A 24,588-nucleotide genomic window follows, 5' to 3' on the forward strand; every position below is an offset into this window, starting at 1 on the left:
ATCAAAATTTCATTAATTTATCGAAATATTAACTTATCGATAAATTAATAATTATTAATTTATACGTTAATTAATAACTTATTAATTTATGAAATTACTTTTATTATTATTTTCAATAAATACATATTTTTTAAATTTTTTACGTGTATATTATTCATTGTACCATTCGTTCAATGCACTATAGAATCCGTCTCACAAATGGAAGCTCTTAAAACAGTAATGGTATAGAACGGTTTATGTTGAGTTATGAGAAAACTATACCGAAAGTTCTAACCATGTTAAGAAAAGTGAGGGACGAGATTGATGGTAATGTGAACTTCTACAAGAAACAAGCGATAATTAAATTATATTATACTAAGCCTTTATAGATCTATAAAATATGCACTGTACCATGTAATTTAAGCATTATTTTTATGCATTATTAATTTATATATTATATGGGGCTTCTTAAATTTCCGAATGTGTATTATCTTATAAATTTAGCAAATTATTAATTTAGCACGTTGTCCCCGAGTCGGGACCGGGAAAATTTATTATTTAAGCGAGGTTATTAATTTATCGAGATTCTACTGTATGTTTGGAGTAAAGTCGTGTCTTCTAGTAGCACTTTTGCTATATATCATGAGAAACGTTATTCCAAAAAAATCAGATATTAATATTTTCAAATTTCAGAATTAATCACTATAAAAGCTTCTGTTCTCGATCAATCCAACTCTCTCTCCGGGTCGAGGGGGACCCGCATTGAACATTCAAGTTATTATTCGGGTTTCCAATGGCGGGTAGGGTTTTATCAGCATGCGGAATTAAACCCCTCCCTCAAAATTTTCCCAAATCCAGAACAAGGTTCATCTCAAACCCAACAAACAACAAGTAAACAAAATTCCCGATCGCAAATTCACTCTTCACTCTGCACAAGCATCCAATTGGGTTTCTAGAATCAGCAAAAATGGTTCCGAGAGTGATCGCCCCATAAAAAATTGTAAACGAATTTGACTATGGGGCAGCCCCACAGTTCAAATTAGCTGATATAAGAGCGGCCATGATTGGTGTGTATATTTCTCCAATTTTTTTTTTTTTTAAATTCATCATATGAAGTATTTATCATTACATTATTCGGTATAATTGTTGATTTGATTTATCGTAATTTTTGTTGTTTAAAATTTGATTGTTGTGGGCCTGTGGCCATGGGAGCTTTTAGAAAATAATCGCAAGTTGAATAGTGTGGTAGGCTTCTATCGGATTAGTTAATTCGTTTAGTGAAGATTAGCATTAATGAACTGATTCATTCAACTTACGAAAGATTTAATTTATTTAATTTATTAGTTTTTGAATGTTATATAGAAGAATTATTCATAGAACTCATCATCAAAACCATGGACATGTTGAGAACGACGAATCATGGCATCCGGTTAGTTCAACTTAGCATCGCTCATCGTTTCTCGTTATTGGTTTCCGTATTTAATCTCTTATTTATTGATAAATCTTAGCTGCCCGAGAAAATTTACAAGAGTTTGAACAATATAACCCGAAATCTACGCTTCCCATTGCCTTTCTACCTAGTAAGTGTTCTTCTGCTTATTTATTAATTATTTATTTCCAAAAATCGAGTTTGTTATGATGATTTAACTTTTTTCTTTTTTTTACATTCTCGTAGTGGAATAGAATTTTTGGAAAGACTGGTTCTCACTTCGATTCAAACAGTGCCTTATTTGTCCCGAACGAAAAGAAAGATGTAATAACTTCAACTATTCGTTGGACAACTGGCTGCTTTGCTTATCGGTTTGTCCTTCGTGATTGGTCTATTGAAGCAATGAAACTATACGGCGTACCATATTGGGTAATTTCCAAACTTCAATATTAATTCTTTTTACGTACTTTTTGAGTACAAACAAAATAATTATCCATCCAAACGGTGCATCTTACTTGACGATTGCAATTCTGTTTTAAGGGTTTTGTCGTGTGGCTCGATTTACTTACCTACCTTCACCACCATGATCATGAAGATAAACTCCCCTGGTATCGCGGAAAGGTATTTAATATTCTTGCTTTTCATGCCTTTATTAGTCTTTTCTGATTGGCTGAAAAAGACCGTATTTGTTCCGATTTTCCTTCGCAAAAGGACAAGAGGCGAAAATGGATTCCTTTTTAAAGTCTGTTTAATAAAGGTTCGTTTTTTTTTTTCCTTCTGTTTTTATTAAAAGGGCGGAAACGTAATTTTGTAGACAAGGGCGGCTAAGCCTGAGTTGGGGAAGTACTATAGGGATCCAAAGAAATCAGGGCCGTTGCCTATCTATCTCGTTACCGATTTCGTGAGAAGTTTGAAGCGAGATCATTACGCAAGCGACAATAGCGATGTAGTTTATTACCAAACCGACCCTGAAATTTGGACCTCTGTTAAAATCTTAATTGATAGTGGTAATATATGAATTAGATGACAGGAAGAAATTCGAAATTTTCATTCATTTTAATTTATCTTTATGAATTGAGCAAGATCAATATCATGTGAGTATTTTTTTCATGTGAGTATTTAATTTCTTTATTTTATTTTATTTAAATGATACGGTATTATTTTTACGATATGATAACAATTGCTCTACATAATGATGGCCTTAATTGTGAAAGCCCACCCACCTTAATTAAATACAATCTTCTAATCAATTCATATGTAACTAATTATGCTGATATTGCTGCACCCATTTATACATGTGTTGGTAATCTAATTATTTATTTTATTTTGACTTTAGGCATGAATCACCACAAAGATCATTGACATCTACTTTTCCAAGATTATGTAATAATGATCTAAGTTTGAAATCAATTATAACCACATTTTACCAATTATTATCACAACAATAATAATAATCCAAATTATATGAGTATGACATATATATAATCATTTTCCTTCATTGAATTTAATTTTTCTAATTATATTTTTACCATTATCCACATAAAATAAAACACCACTACAATATTTTATCCTAGTATCGATTTTGGTTCATAACATAAATTTAATTTTTTTTTTTTAAGATTATATTCTAAGCTATATAAACTCATATAACTAATTCTTAGTTTTTAATTGCTCACCAAAATATATATATAATTAAAATAAATATTCTCTTTACTTTCCTTCCAAGAAATTGCCAAAAAATAAAAATGAAAACAAAATAAAAATCAAAGCTTGTGACATTCTACAGTCCTACCACGAAAGTTCCAACATTCTAGTAAATGCCACCAACAACCACATACACTGATACACACAATAAAACACACACAAAAAAACATGGAAATTAATTAATCAATATAAATATATAATTACTAGGTAACCTAAATAAGAGTTTACAAGAAAATGAAATCAAACAAACCTCCCATGCATACATGGTCAAGATCATATAAAAAAAAAACCCTTTTTCTCCCCATTTGTTTTTCCCCCAAGATCCCGAAAAGGATCGAGAGATCGAAACGAAATTAAAAATAAATAAATAAATAAAATAAAAATTTATTATTGCACATTATCTTCTGATCTCCTAAGCTTGTTCAAAAGGGCTGTAATAAGAGCATCCCTTTTGTCAGCCCTAGCTTCTTCCCTAATCTTCCTTTGTTCTTCTCTCTCTCTCCATCTTCTATCCATCATTATCCTCTCATTCTCCAATGCCTCCATTGTTTGCCTCCACTCCATTTCTTTCACTCGTCTCTCTTCTTCTCTCGTTTCGTACGCTTTCAACCACTGCGTTTCCATTTGCATTTGTTGCTTCATGTACTCCTCCATTATCTCCTTTACCCCGTTTATTACGGCCGCCGCCGCCGAGTTTATTCCCGTTGTTGATGACTGCGGATTATTATGAATAGTTCCCTTTAATTTTCTTTTCTTTTTTGCCTTTTCTCCTTCGCTTATTTGATCTTCGTTCTCTTCTTCGTCGTCGGAGGAGAATTGCGCGGTTGTTTTTTTCTTGGAGCTGCTGGCGGCGGCGGCACCACCACCACCGCCGCCGCCTTCCGCCTCGAGCCATAGCATTCTTTGCATTCGTGCTGCGAATATTGTTTGCAGCTCGTTGTAGAATGGGAACTGTTGCCTCATTCCTTCTGCCTCCATTGTTTCACATCCCTAAAAATACATATGCAATATATATAATACATATCATATAAAAAATTAATGGTTTAACTTACATGTTTGTAAAATAATTTGGTTGATAATCTTTATAATATTTTAACTCGTGTTATTGAAATCATGTATACAAACTACGCACACACACACAAATTAAAGAGAGAGAAATCTATGTAAACAAAAAAAAGACATACACACGTATGTGTGTGTGTGTTCGTGTGTGAACGTGTGTGTGAAAGAAAAAAAGTTAATCCACCACACATTAAATTATGATAATCTAATTAGAAATATATATATACTCGTGTTTCTGCAGATAGGGTAGATGAATCGACTCAACACGCTAAAAACAATTAATTAATCATAATTTCATAAGTACTAATTAAATAAAAAAATCAAGCAATTATAAATATTATTAGCAGCGTATAAATATAAGAATTTCCAGATTAATTTATGTGTGTGTGTGTGTGTGTATGTATATACCTTGAATCGGGTGACAAGGTTCTTCCACTTGCACTTGCACTGGTCGGGGCTCCGGATGTAACCCTTTTCCTTCATCCGGGTCGAAATAACTTCCCACAAAAGCTTGTTACGTTTGGTTTCCATGAAAGCCGGGTCGAGTTCGGCCCGAATAATCAAGAAATCCCGGGTTTCCTGTATGCTCCATTGAGGAAACCTATCTCCCCCACCCGGATCAATATTACTCACTGTGAAATGGTGATGCACCTGCCCCTGATGATGATGATGATGCCCCTGATCCATTTCTTTTCATATAATATATTATTTCTCCGATTTTAGAGAGAGAGAGATTTAAGAGAGAGAGAGAGAGAGAGAGAGAGAGGGTTTTGTTGTGGTGGTGATATTATATGTAAAAAAAGGGTGGTGTGAAAATATGGTGTGAAAATACTGAAAAAAAAAAAAGAAAGAAAATCTGTTCTTTTCCAAAGAAAAAAAAAAGAATGAATTTTCAGTTAAGGCTTATGTGTCAAAAGCATATAGTTATTCTTTCTCTCTCTAGAATTCTCTCTCTCTAGAATTCTTTTTCTTCTTCTGTACAGTTTCCTTTGCGCCTGTCTGTCTCATCTCTCTACGCGGAAACTGATTTTTTCCATTTAATAATTATTTAGTACCAGAAGTTAATGATTTTTTTATTTTTTTTTATAAACTAAATAAATATCTGCAAATTAAATTTATTTATTGCGGCCATATAATTAAACACATTTGTTCATATTGTGCTGTGCTGCCGTCATGCTGACGTTGGTGATTTTGTTTCATTTGTTGCTTGTGGGGGCTCTCTAGTCTTTATTCTCCAATCACCACTTGTAATGCATGCTTGTACCACAAGCTTTTATTTATTTCTTGCTATTTTTACTCCACGAATATTAATTAATTTATTTATGCTATTCTTTTTCTATTTATATAAATATATATATATATATAACTGTGCATGGGCATGTCTAATAGTGGTAAAGTGTGTCTAAATCGTGTAATTTAGGTGCCGAAATAGCTTACCTAATTAATAGTTGCTAATCGTAATCAAATTGACAATTTATATTAATTATTAGTCAAGATTTTGTGAGTACTATATTGTAATGGCAGCGACTATTTGCAAGACGAAATTTACTTAGTGCAAGACCAATTTAATTTTTTTTATTAAATTCAGTATAAAAAGACTATAATAACCTTAATAAAATACAAACAAAAAAAAATTATTTTATTAATTTTCTTTTGCAAGACCAATTTAAAAAAAATAATAATAAAACAAAAGGAAAAAAGAAATTGAATTGACAAAATCAAAACGAGGAGGAAAGATTGAAGAAAACAAAAAAAATCAACTGCAGCAAAAAACCGTTCGTCGCCCCGTCGCCCGCCGCCCCGTCGTCGTCGTCGCCGTCGCCGTTGAAGTCCACCGCCGTCGCCCGTCGCCGTTGAACTCCGTTGTTGCCCCAACCCCGCCACAACAATCTCACGAAAAACAAGTAAAAATTACTTTTTGAATTAACTTTTTTTGAGAAATAAATGTGATAAACATGATTTTATTGTTAGAATAATGAATTCAAGTCGTTTTAGAACATAGTTGATGATTCTAGGGTTCGATTGTAGCACTATTGTTGAAGGAGTTGCGGTTTTACAAAAATCGACCTGTACTTGTCGTTTTTTTGGAAAAATTTCGACACACTGGCGTCGAAATATCCGCTTAATATCGACACCAGAATGTCGATAATTTCAATATAATTCGACAGTTAATGAGTGTCGAATTATTTTGACATTTTCGACACTGCAGTGTCGATATAAAGCTGATATTTCGACCTGTACATGTCGATTTTTTTGTACGTGAAATGAGGTGCGAAAAACGAGAAAAACGATCACAAAGTACAATATTTCTTACCTCTTTGTGTTCTTCGACCTTAGAATCCTCCATATTTATGTCTTGTGTATCCATAATGTCCTTCTTTTCAAGTTTTAGTAAGATTTGAGGGTTTTATGTGATAAGGGTTTTGGAGAATATGAAAGATTTTTTTGTGGAAAAAAATGTGTAAAATGAGGGTGAAGAAGAAGATGTTACGTTGGTGTTTTGTTGGGTGAGTGAGTTCCCTCTATTTTTTCTTTTTTTTTTATTCTTTTTTTTGTATTTTTTTTTGGTCTTGCAATAGCAATTAACTTAATTTAAATTAATAATATCTAAATTATTATTGGGGTTATATTTGTAATTTCCAGTCTTGATCTTAGTAAATTTATTTATATTTTGGTCTTGCATGAAGTAAGGTCTTGCACTTAGTAATTTTCGTCTTGCAAATATCTGCAGCCTATTGTAATATTAATATATCTACTTTAATCAATCCTAACAAAGCATGAATTACTTGCACTTTAATTTGATCGAGCCCGATAAGATCCAAATCAATAGGACCAATAAACCGAGCCCTTGAAGAAATTATAGTCCAATAAAACTAAATAATCATCAACTATAAATACATAATATCATCATTCTCTTTTGGAAAGTATGCATTTAGTTTATAATATGGATTAAAGCTCAATAAAAGTTATGATTTCTACTTTTCGATTTATGACTTGAGCATCAGAGTCGTCGGTGACCACTTTCATCCGCAAAACTCTAGAAGTTTGCGTCGAGAATATTTTAAATTACGTATATTTTATTTGATTAGGCATCAAACTTAGATATATATGATCATAAATAGTAGCCAGCAAAAAAAAATCTTTAAAGAGAAATGATATGGGATAATAGGGAGCAGTTCTTAATTGGAATCTCTTAGTCAACCTTAATTCAAAGTCTACGTCACGGAATCTTTTGAAAATATGCATATTTATAAATTCAAATATGCATGTCACTAATTAAAACAATGAACTATATTTTTATGTTTGGTTGTATAATTCGAATAGAAAGCATGCAATAATTCAAGAGAATCAGACATGATTATTAATTGTTAATGGTAACTTGCACCAAAAGGCGAAATCCCTCGCCTCCAGGGATCGGCCCGTTAAGGTAGTGGACCCGGACCTGGTGCCCACAAGGAACCAATCTCATTGGAGTTGAAATTCTCACACTGCGGCTGCCAGGATTCGATCCTAGGACCTTGCACCAACTTACCACCTCCAGAACCAGTTGAGCTACACCCATGCGGGCTTGTAAATGATAACTTGGTATATGCTTAATTAGTATAAAAAAGAATTAGCAATGATATTAAAAAGAATTATTTTGCATGGGCTTTGCAAAAATTATATTAAAAAGAATTGAGTGGAAAAATAAAAATAAAAAAGGAAAAGGAGAATTGTGGGTGCCTCTCTGGCCCAATTGACTTTCCTCCTGTTCTCCTGTGTTTGGTGCTAATCCCTAAACGCGGTATTCTTCTGTCATGTCTCACGTGCGGTCGCCTAACATGTCCATCCACGTGGCATTCATGCATCACTATCGACTTGAAAATGTGGGACCCACTTGTGCGCTTTGTTCACACCGTCATCCGCGTCTTGCTAAATCACCTCTTTCCATCCCCTAATTTTTTAACGAAGTATTTAATTATATAGATACAACACCTTTCGTATAATAGTTTGCAAATCATATGAGATCATATACCTATATTACATTAGGTTAACAATATTTGACAAGCTCGATCTAACGATAATTGATAAGATGATTCGAATAAAAGAAATTTATTTAATTTTAAATCTAAAACATACACTAGGCCAAAACAGCTCACTTGCGACGTTTTTTTTTGCGACGATTCCAGAATCGTCGCTAGTTTGCGACCATTGTTGACTAACAAACGTCGCAAGATATCGGAAAATAAAATTTCGATGGAATATCTCGCGACGTTTTTAACAATCGTCGCCACTTTGCGACTAATGATAAAAAACCGTCGCAAAGTGAAAAAAAAAGATAATAAAGCACTCTCGTAGCGACGTTTTTATATAACCGACGCAAGAAATATATTTTTTGCAATTTATTTTGTTACCTTAGCGACGAATATTACATATTCGTCGCTAGTGCAATTGTGAAAAAAAAAATTTATTGGTTTGGCGACGAATAAGGATAAACGTAGCGTAATAAAGAGGTAATATTAAATTATATTTATTTAGTAGCGACGAAAACAGTAGATTCGTCGCACGACAAATAATTTTTTAAAAGAATTATATTTATTATTGGCGACGATAGTGTATTAATCGTCGCCAAAATAATTATAAAAAAAATCTCGGTTTTCTATAGCGACGTTTCTTAAAGAAACGTCGCAAGTCTAATTAATTTTTTTTTATTAGCGACGAAAGTCATTGAAACGTCGCTAGAAGATTCGTTTTAAAAATTTTTTGGCGACGATTTGGTAGGAATCGTCGCAAAAAAAATGAATTAGAAGTCAGGCCCTAATCCCCTTTTCCCCATTTTCTCTGAATTTCTTCTCTCTTTCGTTCTTCCCCTCCGCCGGCGCCCCCCCCTCCGCCGGGTCCTCCCCCTCCGCCTCCGCCGCCGTAGTCTGCCGCTGCTCTCTTGCCGTCCGCCGCTGCTCTCCTCCGACCATCTCTCCGCCGCTGCTCTCCACCGTCAACCCATCTCTCCGCCCCCATCTCTCCGCTCCGTCGTTCTCCGCCGTCCGCCCCCATCTCTCCGTCGTCCGCCGCTGCTCTCCGTCGTTCGCCGCTGCTCTCCGCTGATTGGAGTAAGCATTTCACACACACACACACACATACACACAGAAGTGTGTTTGTGCATTTTTCATAGAAAATTTTGAATGTGTTATTTGCATCAAATCAGGTGTGTGTGTAAATTGAATTTATTGGGGGTGGTTTTGTTTCATAGAAATTTTTGAATGGTTTTATTTGCATCAGAGAGTTTCTTGTACCTTCATCGAAATCGCATTAATAAAAAATGAGAATTAGGGATTCATTTTATAATGATAATGGCAAGATTTTTGTTGAGTATTATGTTAATTACTTCACTAATGATTCTGTTAATTAGGCAACATTTTATAATGATTCTGTTAAGTATTTTGTTGAGTATTCTGTTAATTACTTCACTAATGATTCTGTTAATTAGGCAACATTTTATAATGATTCTGTTAAGTATTTTGTTGAGTATTCTGTTTATTTAATTGCCTTATAATTCTCCTGGATGAGCTAATTAAGTATAATGTTAATTGCCTTATAATTAATAATATTAAATAAATATGAAAAAAATGCAGAGAATAGCAAATAAAAATAATGAAAATAGCAAGGATTAGCTAAATCAAGAGCAGCAATTAGCAATTAAAAAAGCAGCTTCTAATTTGCCGTCATCCCGCCGCCAGCCGTTACCGTCTGCCGTCATTCCTCCTCCGCCTGCCCTCCTTTCAAGGTAATTTTCCTTTTTTTTAAATCTTTGTTTGTTTATGTTGAAAATTTTGTATGTGTTTGATTATTGCGAACTTTTTTGGGTTTTTTCTCGGAATTGTGTGTTTGTTTGTTTTATGTTGATTTGATGAGCCTGTGTTGCTCGGAATTATTGTTGCTCGAAATTATGCGAACTACCACCTTAATTTAGTTTTAGTTTATGAATGTAACTTTGAGAATAATTGTGATTTTAATAATTGTGACCATTCCCAATTTCTAGGTAATCTTGTTAATTAAAGCATGCCAAAAGATAGGAGTTGGGTTTTATTAGATGATCGTCGGTTAGAAGTATATCAAAATGGTTGTGTGGAATTTATGGATTTTGCCTTCGCTAAATGTGACGTTGATAATAAAATAAGATGCCCATGTAGAGACTGTAAGTGTCGTAAATGGGGGGATCGTGAATTCGTTCATAAACATTTACTTTGGAGGGGTTGGGATAAACTGTATGGGCAACGCCGATGGACTCTGCATGGAGAGTCCGAAGAACAATACATTGGCGAGGAAATAAACAATACTAATCGTACAGAAATTCCCGAAGTTGCAATTTTAAATGAACCTGTTGATGTACGTGATAATATGGAAGACTTACTGCATGCGTGTCTTCATCACGATCATCATCACGATCAAGAAGATCTGCACGAAGAACCCAACCCCGAAACTGATGATTTTCGTAAACTCATTGAAGAGTGGTGCATCCCCGTTTATGATGGATGCCGGGTATATACTAAACTTTCTTTTATCATGGAGTTCTACAAAATTAAGTCTCGTGACAAGATGAGTGATAATACATTTACTGAAACCCTTCAGTTAATGAGAAAACTTGATTTTTTAAATATACCCGACTCTTTTTATGAAGTTAAGAAGCTCATCGGTAAATTGGGGTGTGGTTACGTCAAGATTGATGCGTGTGAAAATGACTGCATGCTGTTTTGGAAAGATGACTCCAACTTAAATCTTGACTAAAACATATATAGCACCATTTCTCGACTAATGCATGTCATCCTTGCGCTGGGGCCATGCTAATCTTCCTGTATCGTTCTCATTTTATCGGATGTCTGTGAAGGGACTTTTTACTTATAGGTGCACTGAGTGAACTTACACTCGTATAATAGTTTGCAAATCGTACAAGAGATCTAATAAACTACACTAGGCTACTTATAGGAAGAATAGAAGGAAGAGAAGAAGAGAAATATTATTACGTAATAGAAACCCCCATTCTGTTATGGGTTGATTACATGGAATATATATAGAGAAATATTCCAAGGTAATAGAGTTTGACTAGGTAACTAAATCCTAACTAATCTAGGTAACCGAATCATACTAGAATCCTAATATTAGGAGAGTTCTATAATATAATATTCTCTAACACGCCCCCGCAGTCGAAACGTGACGAACGTGAAGACTGGACATTCACTTGCTAGCACGCTCCCGCAGTCGGAACGAATAAACTTCAAAACGAGTAAACTTCAAACGTGAAGACTGGAAACTTCAAACGTGAAGATTGGACAGAAACCGCGAAACACATCGCTAGAGAATTCCTCTGTAGAAATATCTGTCCAATTGATAAAAAATAATAATAATAATAATAATAATAATAATAATAATAATAATAATAATAATGGGTGAGAATAATAAGCACTTTTTTTTTTTTTTTTAATTATCGAGATAGAGAGAAGAGATGAGAGATGAGGGAAGAGAAGAATTCAAAGAAAGATAGAGAAAAGAGAGAGAGAAGAGATTAACCGACTGGGAAGAAGAAGATGTCGGAAAATAAGAAGAAAAAAAAATATAAGTTACCACCACCGGGGGAGGGAGAAAATTGGGGTGGTGGTCGCCGGCCATGGAGAAGAAAAGAGGCGGCGGCTAGGTTGTAGGCCATGGAGAAGAAGAAGAAGAAGAAGAAAAAGATAGAGAAGATACACCACCGAGAGAGGGAGAAAATTCGGTTTGGTGGTCGCCGGCCATGGAGAAGAAGAGAGGCGACGGCTAGGTTTTAGACCATGGAGAAGAAGAAGAAGAAGAAGAAGATGCACCACCGGGGGAGGGAGAAAATTCGGGTGGTGTTCATAGAAGATAGAAAAGAAAAAGAAAAAATATTAGAGTACCACCACCGGGGGAGGGAGAAAATTGGGTGGTCACCGCCATGGAGAAGAAAGGCGGCTAGGTTAAAAAACCTGGTGCTCTGATACCATATAGGAAGAATAGAAGGAAGAGAAGAAGAGAAATACTATTACGTAATAGAAACCCCCATTCTGTTATGGGTTGATTACATGGAATATATATAGAGAAATATTCCAAGGTAATAGAGTTTGACTAGGTAACTAAATCCTAACTAATCTAGGTAACCGAATCATACTAGAATCCTAATATTAGGAGAGTTCTATAATATAATATTCTATAACACTACTTATATGGAAAATTGGTTAACACTTTTTTTTAACAAATTACCGAAATAAGATTTTTTTTTTTTTAAACATGTTAAGATACTTTAGTTATAAATTTGGTCATTTTGATGTACCTTATGCAGCGAAAAAATCTCTTATCCCCACGCCCTATTTGACTTCCTTGAGCAACAATTTGTCTTTAATTCGTTGTATGTTGGAAATTGTTGACAATTACTATATAGATTTTAAAGTATGACATTTTGACTTATGGTGAAGACCACTTGAATTAAATTAGTTTCTTATAATTCTCCAAACACACAATCTGATATTTGACATTTGACTTACGGTGAAGACCACTCTAGTTTGTACTCATTTTGTGTAAAAATACAGTTTCTGATGTGCCACAATCTGATATATACAAGCTGAAAAACACATATTACGATCATTTTGCTTTAAAATGTAGAGTTCGAATAAGATAAAATGAGTACGAAAGTGATAATACTCAATATAATCTTGAAGATTCCACTAAATTTAATGAGTTGATGAATGGCTGTAAATATCCAAACAAGAGGGGTTTTTTCATAATTTGACCATACCTTAAGGTTCGTTGTTACCTAATATATATATATATATATATATATATATATATATATATATATATATATATATATATATATATATATATATATTTGTGACACAATTATTCAGGACGAGTCACCTAAGTTAAAATGATTATAGAATAATTCAGATTTTGGGCTTTTCCATTGGGCCCAAATGGTGGAACGAGAAGTCAACCGACACCATCAATTTAGTCCAAATGATTTTCACTAAATAGCCCAATAAATAGTAAATAGAAAAAAATTAATCATGAAAACCAAACATCTATAAAATATAAATTTATCATGATATATAATGTACGTGCAGTAGCAAAGACAATATATCAACAAGAATGTCGTCCAGCAACTGACTTATCCGATCATCAGCTTCGACGTATCTCTTTGCTCACTGTCAATCAAACAAGACAATTGCAAAACAATCTCTCAGTACATTATCATTCAAAAAATATACTACCAAAGCAATCTCCTTCGGATCCATCGAAGATTGAATGGCAATTGCTAGACAGAAAAATACCTAGGTTGCATCAAGGGAAATCACCGGAGCTAGAGCCAAGCCTTTATGCCAGACAAAACCCTAGGTTGCATCAGCAACCAGGCTTACAAGTGTAATAAAACAAAGCGTGTTTTGTCTAAACTATGTAAGATACGTTGATATTTAAATATTAAATTGTGAACTTTAATATTTTATTGACCAAATTCAAGTCTTACCTTATTGGAAAGACTTTAAATAATTTAATAATTTAAATTATGACTATAACTGTCTGATTTTGTTGATTTATATTGAATTAAAATTCTAATATAATTGATTTGAAGTTTGAACTTTGAAGTAATGTTTTGAAAACTGGACCATTAAGTCATACGATATTCTTTAGCTACTAGCCTGATAAAAAGGCCGTATTTCCGATATTATGTAGCTACTTGGCTAATGAAAAGGTTGTATTTCGCCATAGAATGAGCTATATTTTATCTTTTAGGTCGACTATGTTTAGCTATTGTCTAGTAAAAAGTCAGTCTCGTACAAAATTGAGCTATGCTCTATTTTTAAGGCGAAGCGATATCGGTTAACTACTTGTCTAGTAAAAAGTCCGCCTCTCGCTCGTAATTATGCAAATGGAGAGCATTTTTTTTCGTAATATTTAGGCCTTGTCTCAAGGTACTTATAATTTTTTTTCTTTATTTATTTACTATTTATTTTAATTTATTTTTATTTTTATTTTTATTTATTAAATAGTTGTAGCCGCTCGCCAACTCATACTCCGACACTCCAACTCCCGTTCCGTTCATCAACCGACAAACTAATTTCACAGAAACCAGAAAACGATAATAATAAAACAAACAAACAAACAATTGCTATCATAGTTACAGCATATTATTATTATTATTAATATTCGTTAATATTTTTTTATTAATCATCACTCTCTCTCTCTCTCTCTACAAAATCATCTCAAAAATTCTGAACAGTTACATCACACACAGAAATTCGTTCACTCAATCCGTGTGAAAAAAAAACCCACGCATTATCGTCCCCAGGTTCATCTCTACTCTTCCAAGGGTTTCGGTTTCACATTTCAATCATGTGAAAAGCCTAGATTCTACTTCTGTTAGGGTTAGGGTTAGGGTTTATGCTCGATTGACAAAATTCAGAGTCCTGATTTCGAATGGGTAACTGCTGCAGATCTCCGGCGGCCGTCGCCAGAGAAGACGTGAAGTCAGTCAACTTCTCCGGCCACGATCACGGCCGGAAAGATAAATCATCCGGCAACGTTAAGAAAGTGGTCACCGTTCTGACGGAGGTGAAGAAGGAAAACATCGAGGAGAAGTACGTGGTCGATCGGGAGCTCGGCAGAGGAGAATTTGGGGTTACTTACTTGTGCATTGAGAGGGATACGAGGGAGTTGTTGGCCTGCAAGTCGATATCGAAGCGGAAGCTTAGGACAGTTGTTGATGTGGATGATGTAAGAAGAGAGGTTGCGATAATGAAGCATTTGCCTAGGGATTCGAGCATTGTGAGCTTGAAGGAGGCTTGTGAGGATGAAAATGCAGTTCACTTGGTAATGGAATTGTGCGAGGGTGGGGAATTGTTTGATAGGATTGTGGCTCGTGGGCATTATACGGAGAGGGCTGCTGCTGCGGTGACGAGGACGATTATGGAGGTCGTGCAGCTGTGCCACGAGCATGGGGTTATCCATAGGGATTTGAAGCCGGAGAATTTCTTGTTTGCGAACAAGAAGGAGAATTCGCCTCTTAAAGCCATCGATTTTGGATTGTCTATTTTCTTCAAGCCAGGTACTGAAATAGTTCCGATTGATTTTAATCGGAAAGTTGTTTACTTTGTTTGATTAGTTGTTAGTGGGTAAAATGGTGTATGTGTGATTGTATTATCGTTCATATTCACGGATGCTTGAGGAGATATTACTTTTAAAGAAATTAGCAAGCAGGATAATGATGACATCATACAGTATATCTGTTGGAGATTGAACCAAATGAGAATATCATTTTCCTCTTTAAGGAATGAATACTACTCTCGTATCACCTGTTATTTCGTGGATATTTAATCTTATGTGCAAACTTTTTGTGAATTAGAGTTGGGAATACATGTGATCTTGTGAGATGAACCGAAGGTTGATGTCTTTGTTTTTATTTCTGATTAAGTTCTCTTACTATCTCCGTCCGTAAAGCGTTTGTCAAAATTCAGTTACTGAAATACTAATTTTGTCAGATATGGATGCAAGATATCTATTTACTCCCCCTCTTCGTAGTTACTGAAATACTAATTTTGTCAGGCATAGATTTAAAGTTTTTCTTCTTTTGGGCACTTACCATTTCCTTTTCTTGCCATATTTCTTTACACAGCCAAAATAAAAATTAGCACTTAATTTGCACCCACTAAGCAAATATGTTTATTCGTCATATCCAGATATGTTGTATTTACTTAAATAATTATATAGTTCTTTAAATTTATTGATCAAGTCTGGGCATCACGGAGTTAGGTTGTCCATTTTAAGTCTTCTCTCTAGTCGTAAAGGACCTGCAGGAGGTAATCCGCTTGTTTCCTTTCCCTTAAGGTTGATAAACCCTCTGGTTACACAATTAATCAACTCCCACCCCAAACATATGCTATAGTTAAGAATCGGCAAATTCCCCTAGTAATCATTCTATTACATATTGATCAGCTCCACAAAATTTCCTCTTAAAGTGTCATGGCAAATCTCTTGCTACTATTTTTTGGATTATTCTTTCTAATGTTCTTGAAAGAAAGTGCATGTGAATAATGCGTTCGATCTGTTTTTTTTGGAGCTGAAGTGTGTTTTTCCAAGAAAGTTGGTATGTATGAGTACATGGAGTTCAAAGAAATTTCATATGTGATACTTTCAGGCCTAGTTTCTTCAAGACCCGACTGCCCAATTCTAGGGGTTTGAACACCAACAAATGCAGTCCCTGGGTGTTTTGATATAAAAATATCAATCATTGTACATTTTTCAATTTTTAATAGCCTTTTTATGGTTTATGCGCTCACTGATAATTTCGTATCTGAGTTTGTTGACATCAATTTTTAATTTGGTCTTTGGCACCTCGTGTAGAATTTTATGTTGTATTGATTTTTTTGACTCAGACATGTTTAGATATGTTCGATTATGTTTCTAATCCAACAATGCTCTCGTATTGCTATGATGATGTTAATATATTTTATTATGTTAAAAAAGTTACGACTCTACAATTTGACTAACTCTTTGGTTCTAGGTGAAACGTTTTCTGAAATTGTGGGAAGCCCTTACTACATGGCCCCAGAGGTGCTCAGGCGAAATTATGGGCCAGAAATAGATATCTGGAGTGCTGGGGTGATTCTCTATATCTTGTTGTGTGGAGTTCCTCCTTTCTGGGCTGGTAACTTACTTTTCCCTTTTTATCTTCTCTCTTCTTTATGCGCGCACACACACACACACATACATACATATATGCCTCACTGACTGTTCCCACGACAGCTAGTTCTGATGAGTAGATGTAACTTTTTTCTAGTAATGCAAAGATTACATGTTATGGGATTTAAAAACAAAATTTGATATTCAATTTCTTCCTCATTTATGCGTTATGTGGCTCTCGTATCTATAGAATATGAAATATCCAAGATGATTAGACTTTTAAGCAAATTTTTTGCACAGAATCCGAGCAAGGTGTTGCCCATGCCATCATACGTGGGAAAATAGACTTTGAACGCGAACCGTGGCCAAGTGTATCGGAGGGTGCCAAGAGCCTTGTAAAACAGATGTTGGAGCCAGATGCTAAGCTTCGATTGACAGCGAAACAAGTTCTTGGTACATTAGCTTTATGCTTGTTCATTCATACTTTGGCTTGCCGTTACAATTTCATCTTCTTTATTGAATTTGTTTTGTGTAGTTCATGCTGAGACGGTTAGTAATTAGTATATTGTGTGTTTAAGTTTAACCTATGTACTTCTTAGGCTACACCGTATCATTTCAGGCATGTGGAGCATCTTTATGCATTCAGAGTTTGGTTAATGCTTTTCAGTTTAACAAGATGTCATTTGGTTTGTGAATATGTAGATATATATTTGTATTTGTAGCTTATAGCTATATAACCATCATCTCACATTATGATAGGAGAAGTTGTAAGACTGTTGGACCAGTTATTTGTCTTAGTGAATCTGTTAACGCGGAATCTTCGTGGTTTAAAATGGATGTGTTGTGTAAAATGTTATATGTTGAATGAATGTTTTATGCTGCTGACAGAACATCCTTGGATTCAAAATGCGAAAAAGGCTCCCAATATTCCTCTTGGAGATGTTGTCAAATCAAGACTGAAGCAATTCTCATTGATGAACAGATTCAAGAGGAAGGCTCTTAGGGTTAGTTGATGATTATATCTTTGTTGGGTTTTTTTTTTCTGCAACAATTATTTTGCTAGAAATATTTGTAAAATGTGTTTTTCCCAATTAGGTGATTGCCGATTTTTTATCTAATGAAGAAGTTGGAGGCATGAAAGAAATGTTTACTAGAATAGACACTGATGGCGATGGTATTGTTTCAACTGAAGAACTAAAGGCTGGATTGCACAAGTCCAATTCGCAACTGGCTGAGTCTGAAATAGAGCTTCTCATTGAAGCTGTAAGTCTGCCGCTTATAACCCAATGCAAATACAGTTTCATGAATTTGCAATTTTAAATTCTAGTTATTAGTTTCGAGTTTATGTACATGATTGTCACGGTTGTATGACTGTATAGTTGTTTTATTCAGTGCGGTCATGCTTCTAATCATGAAACTAAACTGTTCGTTTATAATGTCTTTTGTGTTCGATTTTGTTCCAACAGGTTGATGCAAATGGTAAAGGAACATTGGACTGCGGAGAATTTCTTGCTATTACACTCCATATGCAAAGGATAGCCAACGACGAGCATCTTCACAAGGCTTTCTCCTTTTTCGATAAAGACGGAAATAATTACATCGAGCCCGATGAGCTTCGAGAAGCTCTAATGGAAGACGGAGCAGACGATAGTGCTGATGTGGCGAACGACATTTTCCAGGAGGTCGACACGGATAAGGTGAAAACTAGATCCTCAGTTATTGATCTTATCTAGCAAATAATTAGAAAAAGAAAAAGAGAATATATTTGTGACTGCATTTCACCATTGATTGCAGGACGGACGAATCAGCTACGATGAATTTGTGGCGATGATGAAAACTGGAACAGATTGGAGAAAAGCTTCGCGACATTATTCGAGAGGAAGATTTAATAGTCTCAGCATAAAATTGATGAAGGATGGTTCTATTAATTTGGGTGAGTAAATATGCAGGAATTGAACTTGCATTGTTCTTTTTTTTTTTTTACCCTATTGAGGTAATGTAATATTTAATTTACTCTATGAAACACATAATCAATACATTTTTAAGAACACATACATGTAATCCAGTGGTGTTCAGATATGGTGGTAATTGCATGATAAATATAGAAAATGTACACGTGGACCGGGCAATTTAATTAGACGTATAAACCAAAATAATATATAGTCTTGTATTACACGATCCCAACATATATAATGTATAACATGTTAAATTAATATATTCGCTAAATTAATAAGATAAGATAATGCACATTCGACAATTTTAAGAAGTCTCATATAATATATAAATTAATAATGCATAAAATTAATTGTTAAATTACATAGTCCAATGCATATTTTATAGATCTATGAAGACTTAATAAAATATAATTTAATTGTCGGTTGTTTCTTCTTGAAGTATTATCACCATCACCCTCGTTCCTCACTTTTCTTAACATGATTAAAACTTTTAGTTTTGTTATTGTTCATTACCATTGTTGCTTTAAGAGCTTCCGTTCAGGAAACGGGCTCTATAGTACATTGAACTAATGGTACAATGAATAATATATACGTAACACCCGCAAGGGTGGCCTAGCGGTTGGAAGCAAGGGAGCTTGGGTCAATTGACCCAAGTTCTAATCCCCTTGCCAACGGTCGCTAGGTCGAGCTTGTCACACATGGTTAGCCTAGTGTCGCTGGTTTAAATCTCTCGTATGGTTTGCAAACTATTATACGAGAGTGTAGGTTTACCCAGTGCACCTATATGGTTGGCTGCGGGTTCCTGCATTATCAAAAAAATAATATATACGTAACAAAATTAAAAAATGTATTTATAGAAAATAATAATAAAAATAAGTTCATAAATTAATAAGTTATTAATTAATGTATAAATTATCATTGCAAACTATTATACGAGAGTGTAGGTTTACCCAGTGCACCTATATGGTTGGCTGCGGGTTCCTGCATTATCAAAAAAATAATATATACGTAACAAAATTAAAAAATGTATTTATAGAAAATAATAATAAAAATAAGTTCATAAATTAATAAGTTATTAATTAATGTATAAATTATCAATTATTAATTTATCGATAAGTTAATATTTCACGGATAATAGAATTTTGATGGTCCCAATTGTATTAATTTATAAAGGTTTAACTGTAATCAATCATAAAAACAAGCTGTGGTAAACGAGCAGAGCCGATTCATTAGCTCAATGATCCGGCTCGAAAAAGCTCGACTCAAACTCGAACTCGAGTATTTTGAGCTCGAGCTTTCTAACGAGCAGAGCTCGAGCCTGTTTTTAGTTGTTCATGAGCTCGCGGAGCCTTATTTATTATATTTTTTTATTATTTCTTTATATATTAATTGTTTATATTAATAAATATACATAATTACAATTTATTGTTTATTTTGTAAGTTTTTAAAATAATTTTTAATAATAATAAAATAACAATTAAAAAAGTATTAAAAAAACAAAACAAAACAAAATGAGCTTCGGCTCGAGCCCAAGCAAAAAAAAGAACGAACTCAAAAGAGGTAAGCTCGTCTCGTTCACACCCCTAATAAAAACCAAACATGTATAAACATAAATTTATCATGATAAATTTATATATATATATATATATATATATATATATATATATATATATATATATATATCTTTGCACAATAACAACCTCAAAATGAGATGTATCATAAACAATATAAAAACGTATTATTTAATCATACAACAAAAATGCAAATGACTATAAAATCTAACTTAAAGAACAATTTATGATTTAATAATTCAAATAAATGCAAGTTTGCCTATAAAATTTTAACTTATAGAACAATTAATTCAATGTGATTGGGTAGTTGTCCTGCAAGCTGTTGTTTTGCGTTCTTCCTCGCTTTTCTTTCCATATTTAACTCGTCTTCAAAACTTGATCCGGAGGGATCGATAATTAATTTCTCAAGGACAACACAGTTCTCTACAATGTAGAGGACTAATTCAACTTCATTTGTCCGACCATAATAGCCACAAAATTTGAAGACTTTAAGGTGATTGTGAGGAAAACTTATTTCATCCTTCACCGGAAAACTTATAACATCCTTCACTAATCTATCTCTGCTTCGAAGATCATCCCACTTGTACTGCATTTCAACAAAGTAACAAAGTAAGGTCTACTTGATGTAAAAATATAATTAATCTCCTCATAAATGCGTGTTTTAAAGATTAATCTGTAGTAGTAGTATCAGCTCTGTTTTTGGCTCAGATACAAAATTGTAAACATAAGAGGAGTTACAAAACATAATAGCAGTTAGTCATACCTTAAAAACAAATTCCTCCAAGTAAGGAGATGCCCTTACGACAGCAGTCATATTAATAAGATTTTCAACACCTCTTGCCCAGTATTCTATCTCCAACTTCTTCAGTTTAGGCAGTTGAGGAAAAATGCAGGGCTTACTTGTTTTCTGTGAAATAAACCAAAAACAAGATCAAATAATTGATAATGTCTTAATGAGACGAGACAGAAAGAAATAACAGGGCTTTGGCCTAACCCATAGAGCCGACATCCTCAGTCTAAGAATCTTCAATTGAGAAACGCAGCCGCCAGACAGTGCAGAAGATAAGTTTCTGAAGTTAATAGTGTCACCGGCACAATTAACAAACATCTCAACCAGCATAGGAACATTCTTGATCAAGAGTCTTTCTAGTATCGGAACTGCAAGTGAAGTAATACTCGGCACAGAAATCTCGAGGGATTTCATATTGTAGCAACAGTGCATGTCCAAGTGTTTTAACCTAAGGGATGAACCACAAATCTCAAGCTTTGATATTTTTTCTGAGCCGTGGACAATCAACTGTTCGAGCAAAGGGCAATTACGTAAAAAGAAGTCGATATCTTCATCGGTGACATTAAGACATTTAAAGGAAAGTACTTTGATGGACTTAAAATTGTTTGAAAGTGGTCCTTTAAGGGTCAAGAACTTTTCAGGGAAACGATAATAATAGGATGCATCATGATAGCCATAAAAGTCAAACTCCAACTTTTCAACCCGTCTAGAAAATGCAAATTCAAGCCACCGAGTGATTGCATGTCTGTTTTCTCTATCTAAAGTAAAACGAACTACGAATTCTTTCAAGGTGGGTGCTCTGTGTGAGCGGATGACGCAATTGACCCACCTCACGAAATTGCATTTCTCAACATCGCGAACCTCGAAAGGTGTGAAAGGTGCATTAAGGTTGAGAGAAGGGGTGTGTTTCCACAAGTTTATCCAACGAGACGAAAGAACACTTGTACGTGCAGATTCCTTCACCGGTAGCAATGATAGGATACATACAAGAATGTCGTCAGGCAACTGACTTATCCGATCATTAGCTTCGACGTATCTCTTTGCACACTGTCAATCAAACAAGACAATAGCAAATCAATCTCTAAGTACATTATCACTCAAAAAAAGATAATAGCAAACCAATCTCTTAGCACACTATCAAACAAGATAATAAAATACTCTTCTAGATAAACAATTTCTAGATCTAGTTCCAAAGGTAGCAACTTTTGTTGATTTTATCCAAAGAAAATTATCACCAAATATTTGATTTTAATGCAAATTGATGAAGAACAGAAAAAGATAAAGAAACAAGTTTCAATATTGAATAAAATCAGCAAACAGAATTAGGGGTTTAATTTCTAGCTTCAGTAACCAAAATAGGGACTTTATGCATACAAATTTTAGATTGAGCGGAAAAAATAGAAAAAAAAAATATATATATGTTTTAGCTTTTACGGCAGAATCATTGTTGAAAGCTCACCTTCCTGGGTTGAAAATTTGAAACTTTTCGGAATCGCTTCCGATCCATTGAAGATTGAATCGCAATTGCTAGACAGAAAAATACCAATGGCTTCAATTATCCGGGGAAATCACGGGAGCTAGAGCCAAGCCTTTATGCCAGACAAAACCCTAGGTTGGATCAGCAACCAGGCTCACAAGTCAAGTGTAATAGAATGAAGCGTTGTTTGTCTGAACGTTATATTTAAATATTAAATTTTCATTTTTTTTATTGACTAAATTCAAGTCCGCTCAGCCCACCCGGCCCACTGTTTTCACGGGCCGATCCTCTCGGCCCATAGAGAGACACCATGAGCCCAGCCCGACGGGCCCAAGGCACAATCATCTTTTTTAAATCATATAATCATATAGAATGAGTTAATAACCTTTTAAACTTATTTTTTTTTTTTTTTATTAGTATAAAAAAAATAATAATAAAAGTAGAAACTTAAAATATTTGGGCTACCACACCTGGCGGGAGGCCCACGAGCCTGTTACGGCACACGGCCCGCCCGGCCCAGACCGCGGAGTAAAACTGAGGCCCAGCCCGTGAAATTATATCGCAGGCCTGGGAGGCCTGAACCCACGGTCTTGTTGTCTTCACGAGCCTTGGCAGCGAGCGGGCCCAGCTACCTGGGTCTAAAATGGTGTTTCTTAATTTTTTTTTTTATATAATATTTTAGTAATTTAGTACCTCAAATATAATATATTATATTATATTTCCTTTCCCCCAACTTACTTTATTTTTTATTTTTTTAGCAAGACGATATCCATTGACTTTATCACCGGAAAATTGTGACGCATAACTGAAACACGATAATGAATTAATTTCTACGAATTAATCTATAGAACAAAATAACATTCGCAATTCACTGAAAACTCTGGAATCTACAAGAAAAATAGAGAAAATTCTAAATATTTTATTAAAATTTGAAATTCTTCCCAAAAAGCTATTTATGCTACAAAACTGAAAACCCTAATTAAACTAAGAAAATAATAAAAATTACCAAAACGGCAAAAACGAGTTAGAGTCTGATTCTACTAGATCTAGTAATTTTGTGAACAACCCAAATTACGGAATCCTAATCCGATTTTTCTATGATTTGATATTAATTTTCTAAAACTTGCCTAAAATAGCAAAAATGAACTTTTGGGAGTCTAAACGACGTTCTCAAACACAATTTGAGTTCATCGAAAACCCTTATTTTTCATAATTTCTTTCGATATTTCCACCAATGTCCATTAATAACTCTTCTCCAAATTAATTTGACGTTCCTTATCAAATTGACTCTTGCAAAGAACGAATTATTATCTTTTAAGGCGATACGATATCACTTAATTACTTGCCTAGTGGGAATTCCACGTTTTGAAAAGAATGAGCCACACTTTATCTTTTAAGCCGACGTGAAGAATGAGGGACACTTTTCTTTTAAGCCCACGTGATATCCATTACCAATTGTCCAGTGGAAATTTAGCATCGCACCAAAAATAAGCTATTGTCTAACTTGTAAGATGATGCAGTATTCCTTGACTACTTTGCCTAGTGGAATGTCCGCCTCATGCTCGTAATTATGCAAACCGAGGGTGTTTTTTCTAATGAAGTCCTATTTCAAAGGTCATTATAATTTGCCCCATATTTTTTAAACTGATATGCTAAATCCCACATCAATTTTACTAAATCATACACACAATTGAAAATTTTTCTCTCTCTAAAATCTCATCTTCTCATTCCCCACCCTTCTTCTTTTTTCACAAAATCACACACTAAAACGTCCATATCATTACAAGTTCGAATTTGAGAAAAATCTTCATGTGTTCAAACTAAAATAAAGTTGGAATTTAAGAAAAAAAATCGAATTGATATGAATTTAAATAATTAAAAAGGCATAATGAAATTGAAAAATATTAAATAAATCTAAACTTACTTTTTATGATTATTCACGTGAAAGATTAACGAAT

The 24,588-nt window shown here is 34.2% G+C and overlaps 3 protein-coding genes, 1 non-coding gene and 1 pseudogene across 5 annotated transcripts; 2 read left to right on the plus strand and 3 right to left on the minus strand.

The window, feature by feature from the left end:
* The first annotated feature begins 1,330 nt into the window (after nucleotides 1-1,330).
* Nucleotides 1,331-2,496, plus strand: LOC105952735 (omega-3 fatty acid desaturase, chloroplastic-like; annotated as a pseudogene). Its single transcript, XR_016033797.1, has 5 exons — nucleotides 1,331-1,408; nucleotides 1,488-1,559; nucleotides 1,655-1,837; nucleotides 1,949-2,029; nucleotides 2,223-2,496. The product of XR_016033797.1 is annotated as an omega-3 fatty acid desaturase, chloroplastic-like (transcript).
* Nucleotides 2,497-3,281: 785 nt separating this feature from the next.
* On the minus strand, nucleotides 3,282-4,930 carry LOC105952807 (trihelix transcription factor GT-3b). The gene is made up of 2 exons (XM_012976387.2): nucleotides 4,583-4,930; nucleotides 3,282-4,102 (listed from the first exon to the last, which is right to left on the minus strand). Exons 1-2 carry the CDS (start codon nucleotides 4,859-4,861, stop codon nucleotides 3,500-3,502), a joined length of 882 nt encoding a protein of 293 aa, XP_012831841.2. The 5' UTR covers nucleotides 4,862-4,930; the 3' UTR covers nucleotides 3,282-3,499.
* A 6,008-nt stretch (nucleotides 4,931-10,938) lies between these two features.
* LOC148767219 (U6 spliceosomal RNA) lies at nucleotides 10,939-11,043 on the minus strand. The gene has a single exon (XR_016034143.1). It is a non-coding gene; the product is annotated as a U6 spliceosomal RNA (small nuclear RNA).
* Nucleotides 11,044-14,238: 3,195 nt separating this feature from the next.
* On the plus strand, nucleotides 14,239-18,916 carry LOC105953092 (calcium-dependent protein kinase 13). Its single transcript, XM_012976721.2, has 7 exons — nucleotides 14,239-15,263; nucleotides 16,719-16,862; nucleotides 17,138-17,290; nucleotides 17,726-17,841; nucleotides 17,933-18,100; nucleotides 18,304-18,534; nucleotides 18,632-18,916. Exons 1-7 carry the CDS (start codon nucleotides 14,636-14,638, stop codon nucleotides 18,776-18,778), a joined length of 1,587 nt encoding a protein of 528 aa, XP_012832175.1. The 5' UTR covers nucleotides 14,239-14,635; the 3' UTR covers nucleotides 18,779-18,916.
* A 1,574-nt stretch (nucleotides 18,917-20,490) lies between these two features.
* LOC148767220 (putative FBD-associated F-box protein At1g55030) lies at nucleotides 20,491-22,808 on the minus strand. Its single transcript, XM_088824234.1, has 4 exons — nucleotides 22,613-22,808; nucleotides 21,358-22,200; nucleotides 21,127-21,270; nucleotides 20,491-20,949 (listed from the first exon to the last, which is right to left on the minus strand). Exons 1-4 carry the CDS (start codon nucleotides 22,658-22,660, stop codon nucleotides 20,638-20,640), a joined length of 1,347 nt encoding a protein of 448 aa, XP_088680360.1. The 5' UTR covers nucleotides 22,661-22,808; the 3' UTR covers nucleotides 20,491-20,637.
* Nucleotides 22,809-24,588: the final 1,780 nt, after the last annotated feature.

This window comes from Erythranthe guttata, chromosome 10, assembly GCF_056151865.1.
Source record: "Erythranthe guttata isolate IM_541 chromosome 10, IM_541, whole genome shotgun sequence".
Taxonomy (NCBI): Eukaryota; Viridiplantae; Streptophyta; class Magnoliopsida; order Lamiales; family Phrymaceae; genus Erythranthe; species Erythranthe guttata.